Source organism: Chrysochloris asiatica, unplaced genomic scaffold (genome assembly GCF_000296735.1).
Source record: "Chrysochloris asiatica unplaced genomic scaffold, ChrAsi1.0 scaffold00033, whole genome shotgun sequence".
NCBI lineage: Eukaryota > Metazoa > Chordata > Mammalia > Afrosoricida > Chrysochloridae > Chrysochloris > Chrysochloris asiatica.
Genome location: NW_006408551.1, coordinates 2,059,564 through 2,082,650, shown reverse-complemented (window position 1 = coordinate 2,082,650; position 23,087 = coordinate 2,059,564). Strand labels below are relative to the sequence as shown.

The 23,087-nt window shown below is 47.0% G+C and overlaps 1 protein-coding gene across 1 annotated transcript; it reads right to left on the bottom strand.

The window, feature by feature from the left end:
- Positions 1 to 315: 315 nt before the first annotated feature.
- Positions 316 to 20,930, bottom strand: ERBB3 (v-erb-b2 avian erythroblastic leukemia viral oncogene homolog 3). Its single transcript, XM_006859412.1, has 28 exons — positions 20,609 to 20,930; positions 16,916 to 17,067; positions 16,017 to 16,203; positions 15,210 to 15,335; positions 14,491 to 14,556; positions 14,237 to 14,355; positions 13,996 to 14,137; positions 13,584 to 13,697; positions 13,387 to 13,507; positions 10,940 to 11,013; positions 10,674 to 10,764; positions 10,226 to 10,431; positions 9,871 to 10,003; positions 9,577 to 9,667; positions 9,213 to 9,367; positions 8,911 to 8,964; positions 5,050 to 5,191; positions 4,412 to 4,531; positions 4,187 to 4,285; positions 3,808 to 3,993; positions 3,496 to 3,651; positions 3,188 to 3,263; positions 2,856 to 3,002; positions 2,659 to 2,756; positions 2,380 to 2,568; positions 2,147 to 2,218; positions 1,640 to 1,934; positions 316 to 1,465 (listed from the first exon to the last, which is right to left on the bottom strand). Exons 1-28 carry the CDS (start codon positions 20,688 to 20,690, stop codon positions 939 to 941), a joined length of 4,020 nt encoding a protein of 1,339 aa, XP_006859474.1. The 5' UTR covers positions 20,691 to 20,930; the 3' UTR covers positions 316 to 938.
- Positions 20,931 to 23,087: the final 2,157 nt, after the last annotated feature.

Here is a 23,087-nt window from a genome sequence, read left to right as displayed (position 1 = left end):
ACTTAGGAGGGGTATGGGTTAACACGAAAATGTCCAGTTATTTTTCCTTCTGGCCTCCTTTTCTACTTCCTGAGATGAGGAATCTGGGTGTGGGAGGAGGCTGTGGTTGTTGAGATTAAATTTGATTCAGTGCAAAAACAAGAAAGCAATGCCCCTTACCAGTTTTCCATTACACTTGTAAGAGCATGCAATGCATTATAATGCATGTAATGCCTTTTGTGCATGTTAGAGCACATGCATTGAAATCAGGAAGGTTTTAAATCTCATCTGCTACTTAAAGAGATTTATTTAATCTCACTAAAGTTAGTTTCCTCATTTGTTAAAATGGAGATAATACCAGCCTTACAGAAACGTAAGGACTAAGAGATAATATTGGTGACATTTAGCCCAATGATGCTTGGCACACAGTAAATGCAAAATCAATAGTAATCATTAATATCTACTCTTAACTTCTCTTTGCTCCACAAAATTTTTAAGAGTCCCAGTCTTTTCAGGGGGTGAAAAGTCACAGGACAAAAATCTTATTTCCCCCTACCGGTCCCCCTTTTCCTCTTCTGTAGGACGGTCTAGGGAACAAAGGCATACCAAAGGGCCTAGTCCCAACAAGTCAGAGTCTGAAAGAAAAGGACATGGGGATAATCCTTCATATCTCTAGGGAGCCCCCCCTGAGTAAACTGGGGAATGAGATTGGAAAAGCACACAAAATAGGAAGAACTTCTTTCCCGAGGTTGGGAAAGAGAGAAAGTGCGCAGCTGGTTACATACCACAATAACTTTGTATCAAAGGTGTTTAAAAGCCTCCCATAGGTTGAATGGCATTATCTAGAACTGGGAAATAGGGCTGAGACCTGTGAGGGAAAGGGAGGAGGAAGAAGAGAGGTACCCTGTAGAGGCACTAGCTGCCATCAAATGCTCCCTGAGCACCATTAGGAGCAGAGGTTATGTTCTTTGGGCATTGGCTTTGGGGAAAAGCCTACTATGCCAGTAATCAGGGTTGTCAAAGGCAGAGTCAGTAGCTTCTAAGCTCCGTAGAGTTTTGAGACGGGCATAATTAACATGGGGGGCATGGTGTCCAGGCCCCCGAAAAGCTCTCATCTCTTCATACCCTTGCTCAGCTGCCGAGCTGGCACCCATGGATGCATAATCCCCCTCAGGATCTCCTCCACCACGTCGTCGGTTCATATACTCATAGTCTTCATCTGGAGTTGTGTCAGCAGTGGGCATGATGGGCACAGGGTGGAGTGGACAACTCTGTGTGCTGCCCAGGGAAGCACTGAGGTCTGATCCCACATCCATGTACTCGTAACCCAGCTCCTCAAGGGAACTTGGCCTAGGAGGACGAGGTGGACTATGCTTTCTTCTCCTGTTCATGTATTCATACTCCTCATCTTCATCATCTTCTTCTGTACCCAGGACAGAACTGAGACCCACTGAAGAAAGGGTGCCTTCCCGGGAGGAGGGAGTACCTAGGAGTTGAGAAGAGAAGGTGGATACATGGAAATTTTTAAGGTAATAGGCAGTAGAGAGTGGAGGAACATTAGAAACAAATGAATAGGAAAGAATGTGATCTGAAAAGACAAAAGGATTAAGAGAAGCCTGGAGGAAAAGGATTAGAGGAAGATTTATGCAAAGTCAGGCACCTTTAAGGTGGGTATCTGGCATGACATAACCATTGACATCCTCTTCCTCTAGCCCTGGTGGGGAGAGTGGGGTGACAGGAGTAAGCAGGCTGTGGCGCTGGGAATGGTAGGCACTGTCTCCACGTGGCTGTGGGCTCCGGCTCCGGCTCCTACACATTGATGCCTTCTCCTGGAGCTCAGCCTCAGAGCCTGTCACGTGGCCCTCTGATGATTCTGATGTCAGGTGTCGCCGTGGCATTGGGTGCAAGGAGATTGGACGGGGACATCGTTCATTACTCCTATCAATGGCAGATTCCTAAGGAAGAAAATAGAAAATCATTCATGGAGACTTACCCAGAGCAGAAGAAAAAAAGCATTTGTTTAGAAGGCGATCGGGTTGTTTGATGTTTTCTTTTTGCAAGACACTGATTAAACCTCAGAAGTTACAGTCTCCCACACTAACCCTGTCAATCCTAGGCCCCTCTGCCACCTAGCCTTTCAGCAGTTTCCTAAAGAGCTAAGCCTTACCTGGCAAGGCTCTCCAAGATTACCCTGGTTCATGGGCATGTATCCAGATGACGGACATAGAAGACTCTGGCTCTAAGATGAAACAAGTGAGAGACAGGTCAAGATTAAGAGAGAAACCATCTCCTGTCATAAAGGACTTTGAGTAGTTACTGTGGTTGTCTGTGGGGCTTTTCAGGGCTTAGATGTGCAGATGGGCATGTTAGAGAGTCTTGGGTAATTAGAAGGAATCTTACCCCACGTGGCCGATTAAGTGTTCCAACTGGCAAGCTGAGGGCATAGCCTAGTGCAGTTGCCAGATTGTCCTCTTCTGCCTCCAAGTCTAGATCCAGGTCTAGCTCTTGCTCCAGCTCTACTTCTTCCAGTTCCTTGTTTGTCAGAGCAGGAGGCTCTGCCCCAAGGGGGATTCCAGGTCCACTTTGTCTCTATTGAGACAGATGTGTTAAGGTGAATCCTGATTGCAAGAAAGCTCCCTTTTTTATAAATTTCCCTGACATCTCCTAGTTCTTACTCACCTTTATGACCAGATAGCGGGGTGGGTCTCGGGCCATTCTGGTGAACTCATTGGCTAGTTCTTTAAAGGTGGGGCGAATGTTCTCATCAATCATCCAACCTAGGGGTAAGGCATAGGAAGGAGGCAAAGCCATAAGTGGGGAATGGAGTGGGGAGAGAAGTTCAGTTAGAAAATGTCTGGGGTCAGCTGTTAACTCACACTTGACCATGACCATGTAGACATCAATGGTGCAGATCTGGGGCTGTGCCAACCGCTCCCCTTTCTCCAGCAGGTCTGGTACTTCAGCTAATCGCAGCCCTGCGTATGGCTCGGCCCCAAAGGTCATCAGCTCCCAAACTGTCACACCTGGTACAGGGAGCAACAAACGAGTCAATGGAAGAATGGTAGATATAAACATGAAGGTGAAGGGAAAGCAGAATCTCATCTGACACAAGGAGCTGAAGGGTTTAGAGATTCTAGGAAGGGGTTCTTAAAAGGCAGCTATGGAATTTGAGCCAGTGTTAGTATGGAGGGCATCCAGATGCACTGACCATAGCTCCAGACGTCACTCTGGTGTGTGTATTTCCCAAAGTGGATGCTCTCAAGGGCCATCCACTTAATTGGAGTCTGAGGGATTAAATATAAAGATGTCAATTGTTGATTCCCACAGATTTTCTTATTTCATACCCCAAGTGCTCCATTATGTTTTTCATTATTGTCACCTGAACTTTCTGATATCTCTAGATTCCTCTCGTTAAACTTAGTATGCATCATCTGCTTGCCTCTAAGAGACTCCTGACCGATCCCTAGCTCCATGCTTCATCTCTACCTCCTTACCCAGCCCTTTGTGTCACCTTACCTTGGCCTCACTGTGTAGTAGCTGCTTATCATCAGGAGGCAGCAGGTCAGCCACTCCAAAATCTGCCACCTGAACCTGACTGGGTGACTTGAGTAACACATTTCGAGCCGCTAGGTTCCTATGCACCATACCATGCTCTTCAAGGTAGTACATACCCTATAGAAAAAGGAAATCTATTATTCAGGGTTGATAAAATTGGTCCTTGAGATCCAGAAATCACTCCAAACTCTCAGAATTTCAATCTCTGCAATGCTTCCCTGTCTGTTCCCAGTCAGGCAGTTCCCTCACAGGATTCCTCCAGGCTCCTCTCACCTTGGCAATTTGTACTCCCCAGTTGAGCAGCAGCTGTGGTCCCAGGGCCCCCCGGTGTTGTCTTACATGATCCAGCAGGGAACCCAGAGGCAAGTATTGTGTGACAAGCTGCAGAGATGACCCTGGACATAGTCCCAGCAGCCGTACAATGTGGGCATGGTCTAGGCTGCCAATGGCCAGCATATGCTAAGAGATACAAGAGGGATTATTCAGAGAACAAACAGGTTCACATACACTAAAATATACACACATCCCACTCCAAAACCTGTATTTAGATCAACATGACTAACATAGTATCTGCTAACACAGGACCACAAATGTATCTAATCATGCTTCTACACAAATGTCTCCTACTTTTACATATCTCTCCTTTACTTACATCTGTCACAGATTGAAAACTCTGCCGTCCACTCTTGTCCTCAATGACTTTAATGCAGACTGGAATCTTGATGGATTCACCCTCGGGGATCCACACACCCTGGAAAGTTTGGGGCAGGAGTCAACCTAAGATCCTCTCTAGGCCAATTCTGAACCTAAATCTTTTTCCCCCTTTGCCTTAGATGTTTTCCCCACCTCCCCAGACTTCCTGTGAGCCACCACTCACTTTGTGCACAGTTCCAAAGACGCCTGAACCAAGCACTTTAAGTTTTCTCAACTCAGTCTCTTTGAAGATTCGGGCCAAGACCTTGTTAGCTTTCTCTCTGGGATCCAGAGGCTCTATACTCTGAGGAGCAGATGGGAAGGAGATCATCAGGCAAGTTCCAGTCTCCCCCATGCCTAGCAGTGGTGCTAAGAGCAGCAGAGCACAGAGAGGTGGGGGCAGGACATCATCATAGACATATCAAGGAATAAGAGACCTGCGATTTAAGGCACTTGTGCCATGAGATCAGGAATCAAGAGGTTGGATTTTCCCTCTGATTGTCATGAGTGGATAATAATCACTTGGGTACTTTAAACAGGGCTCAGTGCTTTTCAAAGCACTTTGACATTATTTTAACCTCTCACGCTTACATCAGTCCTGTAAAGATAAATGTTCTTTCCTCTGTATAGATGCATATACTGAGGCATAGAGAAGGAAAGTTAACTTCCTCAATGGCATGTGGCACATTAATAGCAAAATCAGGACTTGAATGCATTTCTCTGGCCAATGTTCTCTCTATTAGGCCATGCTGTCTCTTTGAAGAAAGGGATCAAATCTTAAGAGTTACACTATAGGGTATCTTTCAAGAATAGAGTACTCACCTCACCCCTTTCCAAGTAGCGCCTCATAGCCCTTTTATTCTGGATCCGGCGCCCACGCCAATAGAGAAAAGTGCCACCCAGGATCAGGAAAATCATAGTCAGTCCTACCACCAATGCCAAAGCCATTGCCAGATGGGTTTTGCTATGGGATATAAGCATTATCATCAGAGGGCAGCAGGTCAGCCACTCCAAAATCTGACACCTGAATGAACCTGACTGGGTGATTGGAGTAACTCATTTTGAATTGCTAGGTTCCTATCCTGGAACTACCCCTTCCCTACAAATGTCATCTGAATATGCTCTGACGATATGGCACAGTATATGTGTGTGTTGTTGTTGTTAAAGTTCTGTTGAGTCAGTTCCAACCCATAGCAACCCTGTATAGAGTTTCTGAGGAGCGAGCAGCTGGAGAGCTTGAACCGCTGACCTTGCGGTTCAAATAGACTTTGCAGATCAGCACATTAACCCACAGTACTACACTAGGACTCATATATATATATATATATATATATATATATATATGCTTCAAAGGTTAATAGAAAAATGTAATGAAAAGATAATAGAATTTTCCCATGAACTTTTTGATGTCTCCTAGTGTCTGGTAGCGTAGTGGTTACAAATCAGGCTGCTAACCTCACAGTCAGCAGTTCAAAACTACCAGCGGTTCCGCAGGAGAAAGATGAGGCTTTCTGCTCCCATAAAGATTTACAGTCTTGGAAACCCTGTACAGGGTCACTATGAGTTGGAACTGACTGAACAGCACATAACAACAACAACAACAAGTGTATTTGTTAAGTGTCATCAAGTCAGTTCTGACTCACAGTGACCCTGAATAAGGTGTCCGAGGCTGCAATTCTTTGTAAAAACAGAAAGCCTCATCTTTCTCCTGAAGAATGGCTGGTGGGCTCAAACTGTCAACCTTGTAGTTCAAAGTATACTACAGAGCCATTAGGTTCTCACATTTGACTGCTAACCAAAAGGTTGGAGGTTCAAACCCATAAAGTACTCTTCAGAAACCCTATACAGCAGGGGTGGGGAACATCTGGCTTGAGGGCCATACAAGGCCTCTGAAATCATTTGATCTGGCCCTGTCAAGGCAACCACAGTTCTAACCATTAAATTGTTGTTAGGTGCCATCGAGTTGGCGCTGACTCATAGCGACCCTTCACACAACAGAACGAAATACTGCCCAGTCCTGTGCCAACCTCACAATCATTGCTATGTTTGAGACTGTTGCTGCTGCCCCTGTGCCAACCCATCTCATTGGGTGTCTTCCTCTTTTTCTCCGACCCTTCACTTTATTTAACATGATATCCTTCTACAGGGACTGGTCCCTCCTGACAGTATGTCCAAAGTATGAGAAACGAAGTCTGGTCATCCTGGCTTCCAAGGAGCATTCTGGCTGTACTTCTTCCAACACAGATCTCTTTGTTCTTTTGGCAGTCCATGGTACTTTTAATATTCTCCTCCAACACTGTAACTCAAATACATCAATTCTTCTGTGGTCTTCCTTATTCACTGTCCAACTCTCACATTTATATGAGGTGACTGAAAATACCATGGCTTGGGTAAGGCACACCTTAGTCCTCAAACTGACATTTTTGCTCTTCAAAGAGGTCTTGCACAGATTTACCTAACACAATATACCATTTAATTTCTTGACTGCTACTTCCATGAATATTGATGGTTAATCTGAGCAAAATGAAGTCTTGGATACCTTCAATCTTTTCTCCATTTACATGGATGTTTTTTATTGGTCCAAGTGGTGAGGATTTTTGTCTTCTTTACATTGAAGTGTAATCCATACTGAAGGCTGTGGTCTTTGTTCTCCATCAATAAGTATTTAAGTCCTCTACACTTTCAGCAAGCAAGGTTGATCATCAGTATATCACAGGTTATTAATGAGCCTTCCTCCAATCCTGATTGCCACATTTTTCTTCATATAATCCAGCTTCTCAGATTATGTGCTCAGCATACAAATTGAGTAAGTATGGTAAAAGAATACAACACTGGTGCATACCTTTGCTCATTTTAAACTATTTGGTGTTCTCTTGTTCTGTTCAAACAACTGCCTCTTGCTCTATGCTCAGGTACCTCATGAGCATAATTAAGTGTTCTGGAATACTCATTCTCCACAATGTTTTCCATAGATTGTCATGATCCACACAATTGAAAGCCTTTATGTAGTTAATAAAGAACAGGTAAACATCTTTCTGATATTCTCTGCTTTCAGCCAAGATCCATCAGACATCGTTCCACGTGCTCATTTGAATCCAGCTTGAACCTCTGGAAGTTCTCTGTTTTAGGATTATCTTAAGCAAAATTTTACTTGTATGAGACATTAATGATATTGTCCAATGATTTCCACATTCCATTGGGTCACTTCTCGTCGGAGTGGGCACAAATATGGATCTCTTCCAGTCAGTTGGCCAGGTCGTTGTCTTCCAAATTTCTTGGCATAGATGAGTAGATGCCACCAGTGTTTAATCAGTTTGTTGAAAGATTTCAATTTGTATTCCATCAATTCCCAGAGTTTGTTCTTTGTCAATGCCTTCAATGAACCTTGGACTTCTTCCTTCTTCAGGATCATTGGTTCTTCATTATATGCTACTTTTTTGGTACAGTGACTCTGTACCATCTTTTTTTTTTTTTTTTTGATGCTTTCATTCAATATTTCGCCATCACATTGTTGTTAAGTGCCATCGAGTCAATTTCGACCCATATCGACCCTGTATAGGGTTTCCGAGGAGCAGCTGGTGAGCTTGAACTACTGACATTGCAGTTCAAACGACTTTGCAGTCTGATGCATTAGCCCACAGCGCCACACAGAACTCCTGCCATCACATTGTTGTTGTTGTTGTTAAGTGCCGTTGAGTCGGTTCCGACCCATAGCGACCCTGTACAGGGTTTCCGAGGGTGTAAATCCTTACGGGAGTAGAAAGCCTCATCTTTCTCCCGCGGAGCACCTGGTAGTTTCGAACTGCTGACCTTAAGGTTCGCAGCCCGATTCGTAACCACTACGCTACCAGAGCTCCCTGCCATCACATTAGGAGTGAGTTAATTAAATGTTTGATGAAACATAGCAGGTTAATTTTTAAGTTGATAATTTTGTATGGCCCACAAATGATGTTATAAATTTTGGCAGAAAAAAGATTCCTCATCCCTGCTGTACAGGGTTGCTATGAGTAAGAACCGACTCAATGGCACTTAATCACCACCACCACCATAAATAAATATATGAAGAAGCCCTTGTGGCACACTGGTTACAGTGCTTGGTTCCTAACTAAAAGGCAAAAGGTGGGCAGTTCAAACCCACCACTCTGATTCTGTAAAGATTTACAGCACTGGAATCCTTATCGGGAAGTTTTAGTCTGTCCTATAGTCACCATGTGTTGGAATTGACTCAGCAGCAGTGAGGTTTTATATTATGTGTGTGTATGTAGCCTTTGAAGGAGCTCTGGTAATGTAGTGGTTACAAATTGGGCTGTGAGCCGCAAGGTCAGCAGTTCGAAACTACCAACTGTTCCACGGCAGATAGATGAGGCTTTCTGCTCCCGTAAAGATTTACAGCTTCCGAAACCCTGTACAGGGTTGCTGTGAGTTGGAACTGACTCCACGGCACATAACAACAACAATGTAGCCTTTGAGCACCAAAGAGGTTAAATCTGACCCCCCGTAGAGAACAGCATGTTAATTTTAGGAAGGGAAGACCAGGAACCTGGATTCCATCCTGTGCTGCTAGCAAACTATAAAAAGCCAGCATGAATAGAGAGAGACCCACTCTTTCTAGCAGGTAACTTCCCTTTCCCTAGATTCTCTCACAAATAGCCTCAATTTGTGGAATCACCAAGCCCACTGTACCTGATCAGTACTTGTATCTGGCCTAAACAGTCTTGTAGGTCTGGTCCCTTACACCTGGAAAAGAAAATTAACACCCTTAATAGCTTGTTACAAACTTTATCATGCTGTCCCATCCCGGAGCCCAAAGCATATCCCAAGACACTGCCAGACCTCTCTGAGCCCTCCCTTGAGTTTATTCCAGGTTCCCCAAACCATGATGCTCGCTTGTTGCTAGTGTATCCTTTCAGCCAATCCTTCATTACACAGCTGGGAATGAGTCTTAAATCACAGCTCTTTGACCTTCTTATCATCTTATCACTGACCCTTGGGTGCAGTTCTCATGACAGGGTCGGCATTCATTCTGAATATCCGGGTACTTATAGATGGGACCCTTGGCACCTAGGACTCCGTGGGGGCAGCTGCTCACACAGTGGGGACCATCTCGAAAATGAGAACACTGGGCACAAGCATCAGAGCCCTGGGTGGAAAAGAAAAGGTCAGAAAGAATGGGACCCATTGTTAATCCCATACCTTCCAGCAAGGACCAACCCAGACATTTAGGCTCCCCATCCACAGGCCCTAACATTATCTGGCTTCCCTGTGTTGACCTTGGGATTTAACCCTGTCATTCCCCAGGCCCTCCACTACTGCCCTGTTCTCTGTGAGCCCCTGGTGCTTCTACTATACCGAGCCATTGCATGTGGCAGTGCCCTCCATAGGTTGGCATTCTGGGTGGCAGGAGAAACATTCAGCTTCATGGGAAAACTCACGAGGCTCCCTGAAATGGGGGGATAAAGGGAAGGGGTCATTTCCAAGTTCTCACCTTTATGTCCTGATCCCCCACCACCACCACAGGGTCTCCTACTTTATGCCCACCAAAACATGCAGAAAGTTGTCTAAAAACTTTCAGGTGCCACTTGAACAACTCCATCCCAGGGCCCCACCCCTGCCCCTTCTTGACTCTCTCTCCCTTTACTATACCCATTCAAGAAGTTGCAGTGGGTCACACAGACACCTCCTCGGCTGTAGTTTCGGCAAGATAAGCATTGACCAGGGCCTGGACCCCAGCATCCCCCAGATGAGCACAATGGGTCACACACTTTGCCCTCTGCCACTGGAGAGGAAATGGTAGCTTAGGAGAACAGTTTGAGGACTCCTAACAAGCCTTCCCCTGAATTCTCCCTCATTACTGCTTCTGAATCCCCAAAGTTTTAAATATCTCCCTTCTTCTTGGTTCTACCAGCCACCTCTGCTGCCTCTTCCAAGGCAGAATAGTCCTTAAATCCCTCTCCTCCCTGGCTCTTTCTCCCCACTACCCAGGGGCTCTGTCCCTCACCACAGTCTCTGCGGGGTCGATTATGCTTAATGTCTAGTCTTTCTTCTGCAGGCCCCCGAAGCAACTTGGTCCAGTTCAGAGAATGGTGATAGCACAGCTGCCGATTGGCACTTATGTAGATACGCCCAGCACTAATTTCCCTCAGGGACCGGAGGCCCAGAGATGTGATATTCAAGTTCTTCATGATCAACAAGGAGAAACCCCGGCTGAGAATAAGGAGATAAAATGAGAGGGGAGACTACAAATGGAAAAATTGACTGTGCACTGCATTCATTCTCATTCAATAAACTGGCTTTGGGTTCGTGAGGCTCGCTGTGAGGGAATCTTCCTTATGCATTTTCCCTGTTAAACTCTTAGATCCTGTGGGCTTGCTGTATTCCACTCAATGATGCCTAGTAAACAGGGTTCCTTGCATAGTGATGCTACCACCTCTATATCCCATACTCACTTGTAGAGGCTTCTGCCCTCAATGGTTGTCAGGTTGGAAAAGACACTGAAGTTGTGCATGTGGGGAGGCCAGGACTGGATGTTTAGGTAACCTGAGGAGTTAGAAGAGGCATATGAGCAAGGAGGCTTTCCCCCAAGCTTTTCCTCAGATTCTGTCCCTTGGGCCCTCCCCGGTTGCTTGGGACATGATTTTCAGAAGTAGTTATGCCTCAAACTGTGTCAATGGTTTATCTATTTCTCTCAGGACAGGTAGCCTCTCTTACTTACCTGTGATTTCCCGTACTGTCCGGAAAACATTGAGTTTCTCAGGGTCCAGGGCAGGGATCTTGTGCCAGGGGTCCCTGGAGAGAACAGTAAAAACAGGTGAACAAGGTAGAGGTAACAATGAGCACACCTAGTCTCAGAGCTTTCTAATGGCTGGGACCTAGAACATCTTGTACCAAAAAGTAAGGACGTACTCAGAGAATAAAGGGTACATACCCAAAAAACCTGTTTAAAGGCCCTCCCACTAGCCAACTCAGGGACAATTGAACATCAAAATAAGTCATTGTAAAGGATTTGAAAAATGCTGTCAAGTAGATTCCAAATCACTATCTGTACACACATACATGTATTACATACATACATATATAAGAAGGGTAGTCTCTTCCTAATACAAGAATGCCAACCAATAAATGTAGAGGGGGAAAAAAAGAATTAGCAAAATCATCATTTGACTACCATCATAATTGATTCAGGCAGTCATCTCTCATTTATAATTAAAAAATTTAACAGTAACTTTATTAGTTATAGAGAGGAAAATTATAACTTTATAGAAGAGAAACCTGGCAGAACACTGCCTTAACAAAATAATGAGAAATACCATCCCCAGTGATGGAGCAAATCAATATTATGTGCCTCCTGAATATAAGGCACTGAGTATACAACATCTCTGGCATTGCTATCAAAACCCAGCAACCTAAATCTAATCACTAGAAAACATCGGACAAGTCCAAACTGAGGAATAATTGACCAATGACTTGGCCCGTACTCATTAAGGCAAACAAAAACAAAAACACTTCCAGATTTAAGACAAACCAAACCCACTGCTGTCAAGCTGATTCTGACTCATAAAATGCTATAGAACTGCCCCATAGGATTTCCAAGGCCGTAAATCTTTATAGGAGGAGATTGCTATATCTTTCTTCTGCGGAGTGACTCTTGGATTCCAACCATGGACCTTTTGGTTAGCATATGAACACTTTTAACTCCTGTGCCATCCACATTCCTAGTTCCAGATGAAAAGAGACTAAAGAACCATGACAATGGAATGTAATGTAGGATTGAGGATTTTCTTTTACTATAAAGAATATTAGGAGTCCTTGTGTGGTGCTGTAGGATAAGCACAAGGTTGACAGTTCAAACCCACCTTCTACTCCGCTGGAGAAAGATGAGGCAGTCTGTTCTCTTACCAATTTAAAGCCTTGGAAACTCTATACAGAGTTCTTAGGTGTTTGTATCAACTTGATGGCAGTGGATTTGGGTTTTGGTATAAAGGATGTTAGTGGGGCAATTGGTAAATCAGAATAAACTTTATAGACTAGATAATATTGGGTATAATGTGAATTTTCTCATTTATACACTTATGCTGTATATAAAAAAATGTTCTTGTTTTTAGGGAATGCAAACTGAACTATAACAAGGATGAAATGCACCATGTCTGGAAACTTACCCTCCAGTTGTTAAGAAAAACAATAGTGTATATAAGATATATATGTGGCACTGCAGGTTGGTGCACTGGAATGCAAAGTCTGTGGTTTGAACCACAAGGTCAGCGGTTCAAGTTTACTAGTCACTCCTCAGAAACCCTATACAGAGTAACTATGGGTCAGCAGTGACTTGACAGCACTTAACAACATATATATGTGAGGGGAGTCCTGGTGTGGTGCTATAGGTCACACAAGGTCAGGAGTTCAAACCTACCAGCTGCTTCTTGGAAACCCTATACAGAGTCACTGTGCATTGGGACAGACTCAGCTTCACTTGATAACAACATATATGTGAGGATTCCTGGGTGGCGTAAATGGTTTTTACGCTACTCCTAACCTAAAACTCAGTGGTTGGCACCAACCCAGTGTTACTGTGTCTAGAAAAGCATGCTGATCTGTTTCTAGATAGATTATAGCCAAGAAAACTCTATGCAGCAGTTCTACTTTGTAACACAGGAAGTCAGTATCAGCCAGAATCAACTCCCAGGGAACAGATTTGTGTGTGTGTGTGCGTGTGTGTGTGTTTGTCCAGGGGAAAGAGAGGGACAAGGGGAGAGAGAAACAGGTGCACATAATATTTCACACACACATTTAAAATTCTGCTCTATAGATTAAAAAGTCTCTTTACTGTTTGTTGCTCCATGGAGCACCACTCAGTAAAATAGTAGAAAGTCACTGGGAGTCAGATAATGATTGAAAATTTAAAACAAACTTTTAGAAACCTTTAAGAAAGAGGACAGACACCATGTGCCTGCTATTTAATCACCTAGGGATGTCCTTGAGGGGATTCAAACCCTGGATGGGAGGTTGAGTTAAGCACACTCTTAAGGTCCTTTGCAGCCTCTACGATTTTATGACTTAGATTCCTAAGCAGTCCCATTTTTGAAATGGTAAGCAATACAGTGAATTGTGAGAGAGTGTATGGGGTGCGAGTTTTGAGAAGGAAGCCAGGATCTGATTTCTAACCCGTTGAGGCCAGTGATAAGGAAGTCCAGGTTTCCTAGGATCTTGGTGCAGTTCACAAATCCATCGATGTTGCTGGAGTCCACAGTCTGGAAGCGGCTTCCAGAACCTGTCCCTTCACAGGCTGAAAACACAAAAAGAGCTCAGGAAAGGTGGTCCTGAATAGCTCCTCTAATAACTGCTTCCCTGCTTCTACTCACCTTTGGGGCACAGGCCACCACAGGGCTCACACATCTTGAGCCCATTTTTATCTACCTCCATTTTGTCTGGAGGACAGGCTCTGACACAAGAAGTTTGATCCACCACAAAGTTATCTAGGGAAAGGAGGGTGAAATTAGAGATGAAGAACATTACCAACTACTAACCAAACCCTTTCCCTGAGAGTCTTGGATCCCTCCGACTCTGTACTGCATTTGTTTATATGCCTACCACCCTAGGTTCTTGTAGTGGGACATTAGATAAGGATAACTCACTGGGGGTGACTAGATAGTTAAAACCACTTCCCTTCTAGACCTCCCCTATTTTCTACCCCATCTGACCTCTTGTTGCTTCTTAAAATTCCATCTAAAATTCTGGATCCACTATAGTTGTTCTTTCTCCTCAGACACTCACGGGGACAGTTGGCCACACAAACTCCTCCATACTGATACTTGGTGTAGGGATTAGGTTCCAGCTGGAAAGTTAGCTTGTTGTATACTAGGGGCTGTGGACATCGACGTACACAAGCTCCACTGTCATTGGAATGTAGGCAGGCCTGGAAACATGAGAAACTCATAAATATTACATATACATTCCTACCTCCTCCCTGAAGCCCACATCCCCCTTTCAGGCCCCAGGTAGATCAAGTACGTACAAAGCAGTCTGTGTCCTGAGGGCCCGAGCAACCCCCTGCACACTCATCATGGCAGCACTGGTTGGGGTTGGGCCCAAAGCAGTGACCATTACACTGAGGAGCACAGATGGTCTTGGTCACTACAGAGAGAAAGCATAGCAGTCATAGGCTATTCTAAGAGACTTCCAGGCTCATCTCCAATGTTATCACAAGCTGGGGTAGACAAGGATAAGAAAGTCTATGAATTTGAAGCTTCCAGAAGGTAGTGAACTCACATGTCTGGCAATCTTCTGGTCCTGGTCCCCAACAACGTCCCTTGCAGACCTCATGACAGGGGGGACCTAGTTGGGAACGCAAACAACACAAAGGATCATCAGGGCTAAGAAAGGCTTGCTTGAATCAACAGGTATGATGTCAGCACACAGGCACCCCAGCCCCAGGAAATGAAGAGCCAGAGTATTGTCCCTCCTTGCTCTTGGAGTGCAGGGTTGGGCTCAAGTGAACCTGTCAACAAGGGGTGGAGCCACGCCTCCACACCACCCACTGGGCAGCTGAAAGGGAGGGGCTGGGGCAAATGCCAACCTAGGCCCAGGAACTGGGTTCCGCCTTGGCAATTAACCCCAGCAGGAAGATGTGTGTGTGAACGAACAGGCAGGAAAAAAAACAGATTGTGGTCAGGAGTAGGTAGATTCCAAACATTAGTGAGAACGTTATAGTGAAAAGGGGAAGGGATGTGGAGCCCAAAGATTTGATTTGGCTTCTCCACTTAGCACACCAACATCATTTGCCCTCTTTTTTGACACGCTGCTTCCATGGTTTGGGTTTTGGGGGATGGACCTGGTCCCTCCTGGAAGCCTCACTAGGTCTAGGATCTCAGGTGTTAGATCAGTGGAGAAGAAGAGATGGGTTCAGGACAGAACACAGGGATATAATGATGATGGAAAAGGAATCATTGTGGTTTAGTGGGTTCGAGGTTTTAGTCATGGCTACTCACAGCTCTTGCCATTTTCCTTCACTACTATCTCAGCGTCCACGTTCCTCACAATGTCTCTCCAGTCAATTGTGTCCATGTGACAAAGTTTCTCGTTCCTCTCAATATAAACACCTCCAGACAAAATTTCTGAGGCAGGGAAAAGAAGTGACAGGATTCAGGACTACAGCAGACCTTCTCATCCCTACCTCCATGCCAGTCCAAAAGGACACCTGAAACTCAGGTGCAGGACAAATAGGGCAAACACATAGCCAAGCTGCAGAGCAGATTCAAGTTCTAGAACAGAGGAGGAGCCAAGCCCAAAGAAGTGCACTCTCCTCAAACACCTGCCTAGATCCGGTTTAGCCAGTGGGGGAAGGGAAAGAGGAAAACAGATCTGTGACTCAAACCTGCCCCCCACCCACCCGTAGGTGGCACAGTTCTGCCTAAGTATTTTTCAACTGACTAGGACGGGGCAAAGTGGAAGATGGTCAGGTGGTATTTAACACCTATACCTCTCCAGCTTGTGGGGGCATGGAGTAAAGGCAGGATTCCCAAAGAAGAGAGGCATGGAGATATATTGTACTTTGAAGTTAGAGGAATAGTTAGCAGATCTAGTCTAACTCCAACCTCACCAGGACATCTTAAAGAACCCTCTCTCCAGGGCAGATACCCCAAACTTCCTACTGAGAGGCCCTCTATTGTTTAAGGTGCTGTGGATCACAGTAATCAAGGCATTAGGAACCCTGGATGGGGCAGGAGATCATCGAGAAGGGGGTTGTCATCAGGCTGGCTGCAGGACAAGACCAAAAGGAATCCTCAGGAACTGACCAGTGAGCTGAGTAAAGCGGAGCTGACGTAGAGCATGACTGGAGTTGGTGTTATAGTTCAACATGACGAAGATGGCAAACTTCCCATCGTAGACCTGGGTCCCCCGTACTACTCGGAGGTTGGGCAGCGGCAGGGTGGAGAATTCATTCATAGCCACAAGGACATAGCCTGTTACTTCTCGGATCCACTGTGATGGAGGAAATTGTGTCAATGAGACAGATGAACAGGGGGGAAAAGTATCAATTCCCTTTCCCTCTCCAAGGAGTTAAGAAATCCTTCTACCCTCCCCTAATTCTTTCTAATTCCTCTTTCGGAGTAGGGTGTGGACTATGTCACACTTTTATGAGTGAAGACAGGCAGCAGAAATGATTGAGGAAGACCAGTTTCCTACCCTGTTCTTCCCAGAACTTCCCATGCCAGGAGGGTCCTTGCTCAGTCCCACCCTCATCTCTCCAGGTGCCTCTGCGTCCTAAGGTGTCTCTGCATCAGTGCCTACTTACCCTGCACAACCACAGACTACCACCTTATCCCTTCGCATTAGGGCCAGCTTCTATTTATCCCTGGAGTGGTTACAAATCGGGCAGCGATTCAAAGTTAGCAGTTTGAAACTACCAGCTGTTCTGCCGCAGAAAGATGAGGCTTTCTGCTCCCGTAAAGATTTACAGCCTCGGAAACCCTGTACAGGGTCGCTATGAGTCGGAACCCACTCCAGGGCACATAACCACCACCAAGAAGTGTCAGATTCCAGTCACTATCTCCATAAATACAGACTAGATCTGTGAATTGATTGCATCTTAGGAATGTTGAACTCCATTAAGCAGGGGTTGCCCTGAGGAAGGGAAGCAAGTGTCTTCAGGGAGAATGAAGGACAGGTTGAGGGAGGCAGGTGGCTTTCTAACCTGCAGGAATGAGAGGTCAGCATTGTGTCCTGTGAGCACGATCTCCAGGTTTCCCATCACCACCTCACACCTATTGTAGAGTTTGTAGAGTGTCTGGTATTGGTTCTCTGCATCTCCAGTCACACTCAGCCCATTCAGAGTTCCAGGACACACTGTTTGAAATGGAGGTAAGAGTGGAGAAGGGCTGGACACAAGTTTTCAGCCTCCTTCCCTGTCCCCTAAGATCACGCTTCTGGTTATTCTCTTCCAGTAACACAGAACAGGATCAAAAGGTAATTTGCCTCCAACTGTACCCCAGAGATGAACGAAACCAAATCAAGGACATTCTAACTCATGGCAACCCCAGGTGTTACATACAAGTGCTTCATAATCTTTAATCTACAGTCTTTTGAAAAACAGGTCACCAGCCTTTTCTTCCATGGCATTGGTAGGTGGCCTCCAACCCACAGGCTTTAGGTTCCTAGTGAGCACAAATCATTTCTACTACTCAGGGCTAGACAGGGAGGCCTACAGGGGATGGAGATCTTAAGCTTCCTTGCAGATTCTTCCCAGAGAGGAAGGTGAAAAGGTTTCCCTTTTGGGAATCCTCTAGGCTTCTTTTGGTTACAATTATGGGCACTAAGTGGTTAATCAAGAAAGAGATTGGACTTTACCCCTCTAGAAAGAAGTAAGGAAAGGACAGACATTTCTGTTACTCTACTTTCCCCCTTCTTTTCCACAGAGCACTTATTTCTCTACTTCCATCCTGCCTCTCTAAGTCCTGGAATAAATATCTCCTTGGGGCTAGCACACAGCCCCTATTGTGTCTACCAAGGGTGGGATGGGGGCAGAGGGTGGGGGAAGTGCCTGGGGCCACAGTCCAGCCCACAATGAACTGATTCTATCCAGAAGAGGGGGCTGCTCCACCCTGTCCCCAGACTCCTCTTGCTCAGTAGCACCCCCTCACCACACTGAAGCCTTGGGTCAGACAAATGACCTCAGTAGAGTAGGGGCTCTGGTGAGGGGTCAATGGGAGCTTTGTCTCTAAAACAAGAAGATAAGGAGCTGGTTGCCCTACCCGCTCCCTCCTGGTCCCTCTTGCTAAACAACTCTGGCTTCTCTTCTCACTCCCTTTCCCTATCCTGACCCATAGCACCACTTCCCAATAAGGTATTTTTAGCAAATACAGAGAAGCCTGGCAGCAGATTCCCCCCAAGCCATCCACCCAATATCACTGATAGAGGGGTTCATATAAAGGCCTTCTCAACATGGCAGTCCTTACCTGCATTAAGAGAAAGTCTAGACTAGAGGTACAGGAGGCATGTCAGTCTTGGGGTTCCCTTTACCTTGTAAATATGGAGGACATAGGGACTCTGGGAAATCTTAGACCTTGAAACCCTACTATACTGTCTCTTTCATCTGGCTCTGTGCAACACTGTGTGTGTGGATGTGTGAGGAGGTAGATACCACCTGTCCTGTTCCAACCACCCTTCCCTGAGGCGCTTTCAGCTCAGTGGGAGGCAGGAGTGGGAATGGAGGGAGATTGGTGAGGAACCAGCCTCCCCTCCTAGGTCCACCCCAGTTCTGACCAGTTGACCTTGAAGTTTTCCCCTATAACTCCTTATTGGGCAGGGGTGGGAGTGGGTAGGCTCAGCAAAAGGTAAATGGCCCAGAATTCCCAAAGGAGCCTAGGTACTTCAGGGTCCTTGAGCTGAAAGGAAGGTTAGTCATTTCTGGACTAGCCCCACCCCAACCCCCTTCCTGGCAAGGCACCCTTTCTTCAAGTCAAGGCGCCAATCCTTCTTCCCAGATAAGGGAGGAGCCAAGATTTCAGTTTAGGGAAGTGGTGTGTGTGTGTGCATGTACACACACATAGACACACACACAAACATGTTCATAGCTCCCCTATTGGCCCAGAAATCTATACAGGTTCTGCCCTTGGGTTTCTTTTTGGGAGTATTTCAGGTGTTCCATCCACCTCACGTTCTCATTATGTGTGTATGTGCAGACTTTGTGTCTGTACTTGGATGGCTAGCGTTAGAGGTCCATCCCATTCCCTGCCACCATGAGGTTAAAGTCCATATTGCACAAACAAGGAGCAAAGGGCCTGGGTAAGGATGAACAACATCTCTGTGGGAGGAGCCAGGCAGCTTGAGGAAGGGAACAGGGGGTGAAGAATTTTACAAAAATCCCTGCCTGTCCCAGGGGCCAGGATCATAGGAAGGAGCAGTGACACAGACTCTCCTTTGGTACAACAAACTGGGATTGGGACAGAGTGAGGCTCTTTAGCCCCTCCACACCCAAGGGCCTCCCCTCCAACATTCCCCACCCCAATCACGGCTGGGACAAAGGGGCTATAGAAGAACTGAGACAGGGCCGGATGCCCAGAGGCTGCAGAACCCAGATAAAGAGTAAAGAGACCCAACCATGACTGCTTTCAGCCTTCCCCAAACGAAAGGGCTAGATCTAGGACACTTAGGTTCCTGGTTGAAGATTCCAGGGGTCTGGATGGACCCATGATACACTCATTACACTCCTCCCTGCTACTCCATTCCCCAAACCCCCCCCCCCCTTCTACCAGCTGGGAGTGTTCATTTCTCAAGATCCCAAGGTCTAAATTTAGGCTCAGCAACTGTGGGGGAAGCACAGGTGTTTCCCCACGCCCACCCTGGGGAAGGGGCCCAGGCTGTGCCGCGCTACAAACTGGGATTTGGAAGCAGATAAACAGGACTCCTCTAGTTCCTGCATCCTCGGGTGACTGCGGTTCCAGAGACACCCCAGAAAATGGATCAGATCTCAATGAAGGGAGAGGAAGGAATAAAGAGTAGTCTGGAGTCAAATAAGCAGAAATGGGTGAGGGGCTGGGCCCGGGTGGGACTCTGTAGGACAAGAAGAGGTGCTCTTTTGGTACCAAGTTGGGGAGAGAAAAAACAAAGAGAGAAATAGAGGCTAAAGCCCTTGCCCCTACAGCTCTTGTCCCAGTGCGTGGCATATAGTAGATGCTCAATAAATACTAGTCGAGTTGAAGAGTGTCTTGATAAAAGGAGGTTGGTCGAGTGAGGAACCAGCCAGCTTTATTGTTTTGAGGGCACGCGGGCAGCCAGGCTCCGCTGGGCCTCTCACCCTGATGTCACCTGAACTTGGCCCTCTGGTTAATCCCAGTCCGCCCTAGGGCAGGCCCACTCGCTGAAGAGGAGGTGCAGCTTCTGTTTTCCAACACCAGAGAACAACAACTACCATCACCTCCCTTCCCCACCCCCAATCCTTCCGTAGCTCCACCCTGTCAGCAAAACAACGAAACTGGACCTTGCTGAAACTGGGGGTGGGGGTGCGGGTGGAGGTGAGGAGTGAGTAGGGGGCTACCCCTCTCCCGCACGAGCTCCACCTCCTTCCCCAAGCTTACAGAATGGAGGTCCAGGTTCCCCTCCCTTCAGGGCCCCTCAGAAGTGTGAACTACTGTTTCGGCGTCAACCCAACAGGGACACAACTTAAAGGGTTTGCTAATTTCTCTGCGAGAAGGGGGACCAACGAGCCCTCCTAAACCAAACCAGGCCGGGAACCTGAGGCTGATCGTTCCCTCTCAGGTGGTCCCCGCGGACCCGGGATCAGCATTCCCATAGCACCAACTGAGACTCGGTGCCTCGTACCCCCAGGGACTCCGCGCGCGGTCTGGGTCCCGGGCTCTGAGTTGGCTGATGCTCCCGCGCCGCTTACCTGCCTGCGAATTGCCCACTTCGGAGCCCCGGGCCAGGCTGAGAAGCAAGCCCAGCACCTGCAGAGCCGGGTTCGCCCTCATGACTCTAGCGGAGGGTGAGAGGAGCCCAGGCGAATCCGGCCCGGGGGCCCCTGGACTGAGACATCGAAGCGGGAGCCACCTGAGCCGCCAGCCAAATGTTGGTAGTGGCGGCGGCAGCAGATTACCACCGGAGCCAGAGTCCTGGCGGGTGGCAGGGGAGGGGTGTGCGTTTAAGCAGAGGGAGGGAAGAAGGGAGGGAGAGCGCTCGGGGGAGGGGTGAGTCACGGCCGCGCCCCCTTCTGCGCGGGTCCGGGGGAGAGGATGCTGGAGCCTCGGGCTGACTGAGACCCAGAGCGCTCCCGGCGCGCAGGCAATTCCGGGACTTCTTCGCCAAGCCAACGGAGAAGGAATCTCATCCTAACTTTCCTTCCAGAGCTGGGCTAAGGGAAGGTCAAGATTCCCAAATATCCCCACATCCTGGGAAAGGTAATGGGGGCGGGGAGAGCTCTCCAAAGCCCGGCCCCCTGAAAGCTGGCCTCGCCCATAAACCAAATCACTGAACTACCCCAGCCGGTTGGATCACTTACGGATTTACTCTCTGGAATGACTATTTCTCTGTGTGTATTTTTGAGGGGGAGGGTGTTGTTTGCATCACGTTCAAGTCACTTCAGTTTTCTCCGGCTCGAAACCCCATAACTCATTTCCCCAGTCCAGGAACCTGAGCCCAGAGGCCGCGTGAAATTGCACTGTCTCCAGCCGCTTCCTCCTCCAGACCCGGCGCCGGCCCGACCTCTCCCGGGGATTTGGTTGAGGGGCGGGGGTGGTTTCCAGCCTGGGAACAGACTCTGGAGCCCGCTTTTCACTTCCACCCTAGGAGGGGATCCCGCACCTGTCGCTGTCCTCTCTACTGCCCCCCACGGCTGCCTGGGAGAACAGCTGCTGCCTCTTCCACACTGGAGTCTGTGATCGTGCCGTCCTGGGGACGCATCTCTCGCGTGTCTGCCTGGGACCCAGATGTTCACAGTCTGTTATGAGCGCTCAAACCTATCCGGGGGCCTTCCAAGTCCGGGGTCGTGCTGGAAAATAGGATGGGATACTACAAACTGCGTCGATGAATGACATGGACCTCTGGCACCAGTTCTGGGATCCAGGCCAGAGGCGGTCGGGTGCACCAGGGGTGGCTGCCCAAGGCTGTGCTAGGCCGCGCGACGCTCCAAAAGGCGCCCTCTGGTGCCCACCGGGCTGCAGTGGGGCCCCACAGGGCGTTGCAAATCAGTCCCTGAGATTGGCATATGGATCCTAACCAGAGCCGAATTATTTTTCTCAAAACTTCAATCTTGAATACTACTTGAACAATTGGATCTTAATGAAGAACAATTTTGTCTCTCACCCCAGGCCCAGAAGATCCGCTAAAATTATCTGTCCTCTTCCAAGGCATTCGCCTCGCCCAGGCCACTCACATGACAGAGCTATCGTAATAGCAACAGCAAGAGCCACTAACATTGATAAACATATACCACCACTCTAATTCCCTGTTAATCTTTGTTTTAAGATCCAATAGTCAGTTCCAACTCATAGTGACACTGTATAAGGATTCTAAAATTGTAAATCTTTCTTGTCTTTCATATGTAGACTGGTTGGTTTGTTTGAACTTCCCACCTTGGGGTTAGTAGCAGTCTGGTGCTTATACAGTGCTACACCAGGACTCCATTATACTTGTTGGTGTTAAGTGCCATTGAGTCAGTTCCAACTTATAGCGACCTTGTATAGGGTTTCAGAGGAGTGGCTGGTGATAATAGGAATAAATGCCACACCTACTGCACTGGATCACAATGTGGGTTTGAACCACAAGGTGGGTGGTTCAAGCTCACCAGTCACTCCTCAGAAACCGGATACAGGGTCTCTGTGGGTCAGAACCCACTTGATGGCACCTAACAGCAACAACAACACCTGCCTTTTCTCATTAAATCCATGCCTTTTAAGCAGATGCCATTGTTTTACAAATAAGGAAACCAAGAAAGGTAGAAAAAGTGCCTGTGGTCTCACATCTGGAATTCAAAGTTCAAAACCAGGACCCTGAACACTAGGTTGAAGTGATGAGTGAAGAATGAAAAAAATCTTTTAATCTGGGAGAGAGTAGTCAGGGGTGTTGTTGTCAAGTGCTGTGGAGTTGATTTGATTCATTGTAGTTGTTGTTGTTGTCAGGTGCCATCAAGTCGGTGCTGACTCATAGCCACCTTATACACAGCAGAAAGAAACACTGCCCGATCCTGGGCCAACCTCACTACAGTTGCCACCAATCACACTTCTCCCCTCCCCAATTATTAGATTCCTATGTGTGTTTGCTCATGTCTATTGATTCTTTATTAGAGACACATCAGGTTAAGCATTAGGGATATAAACATTGGATAAAGTCACCATGCAAGGGATCATCACTGTTGGGTGTTGCTATGTTTG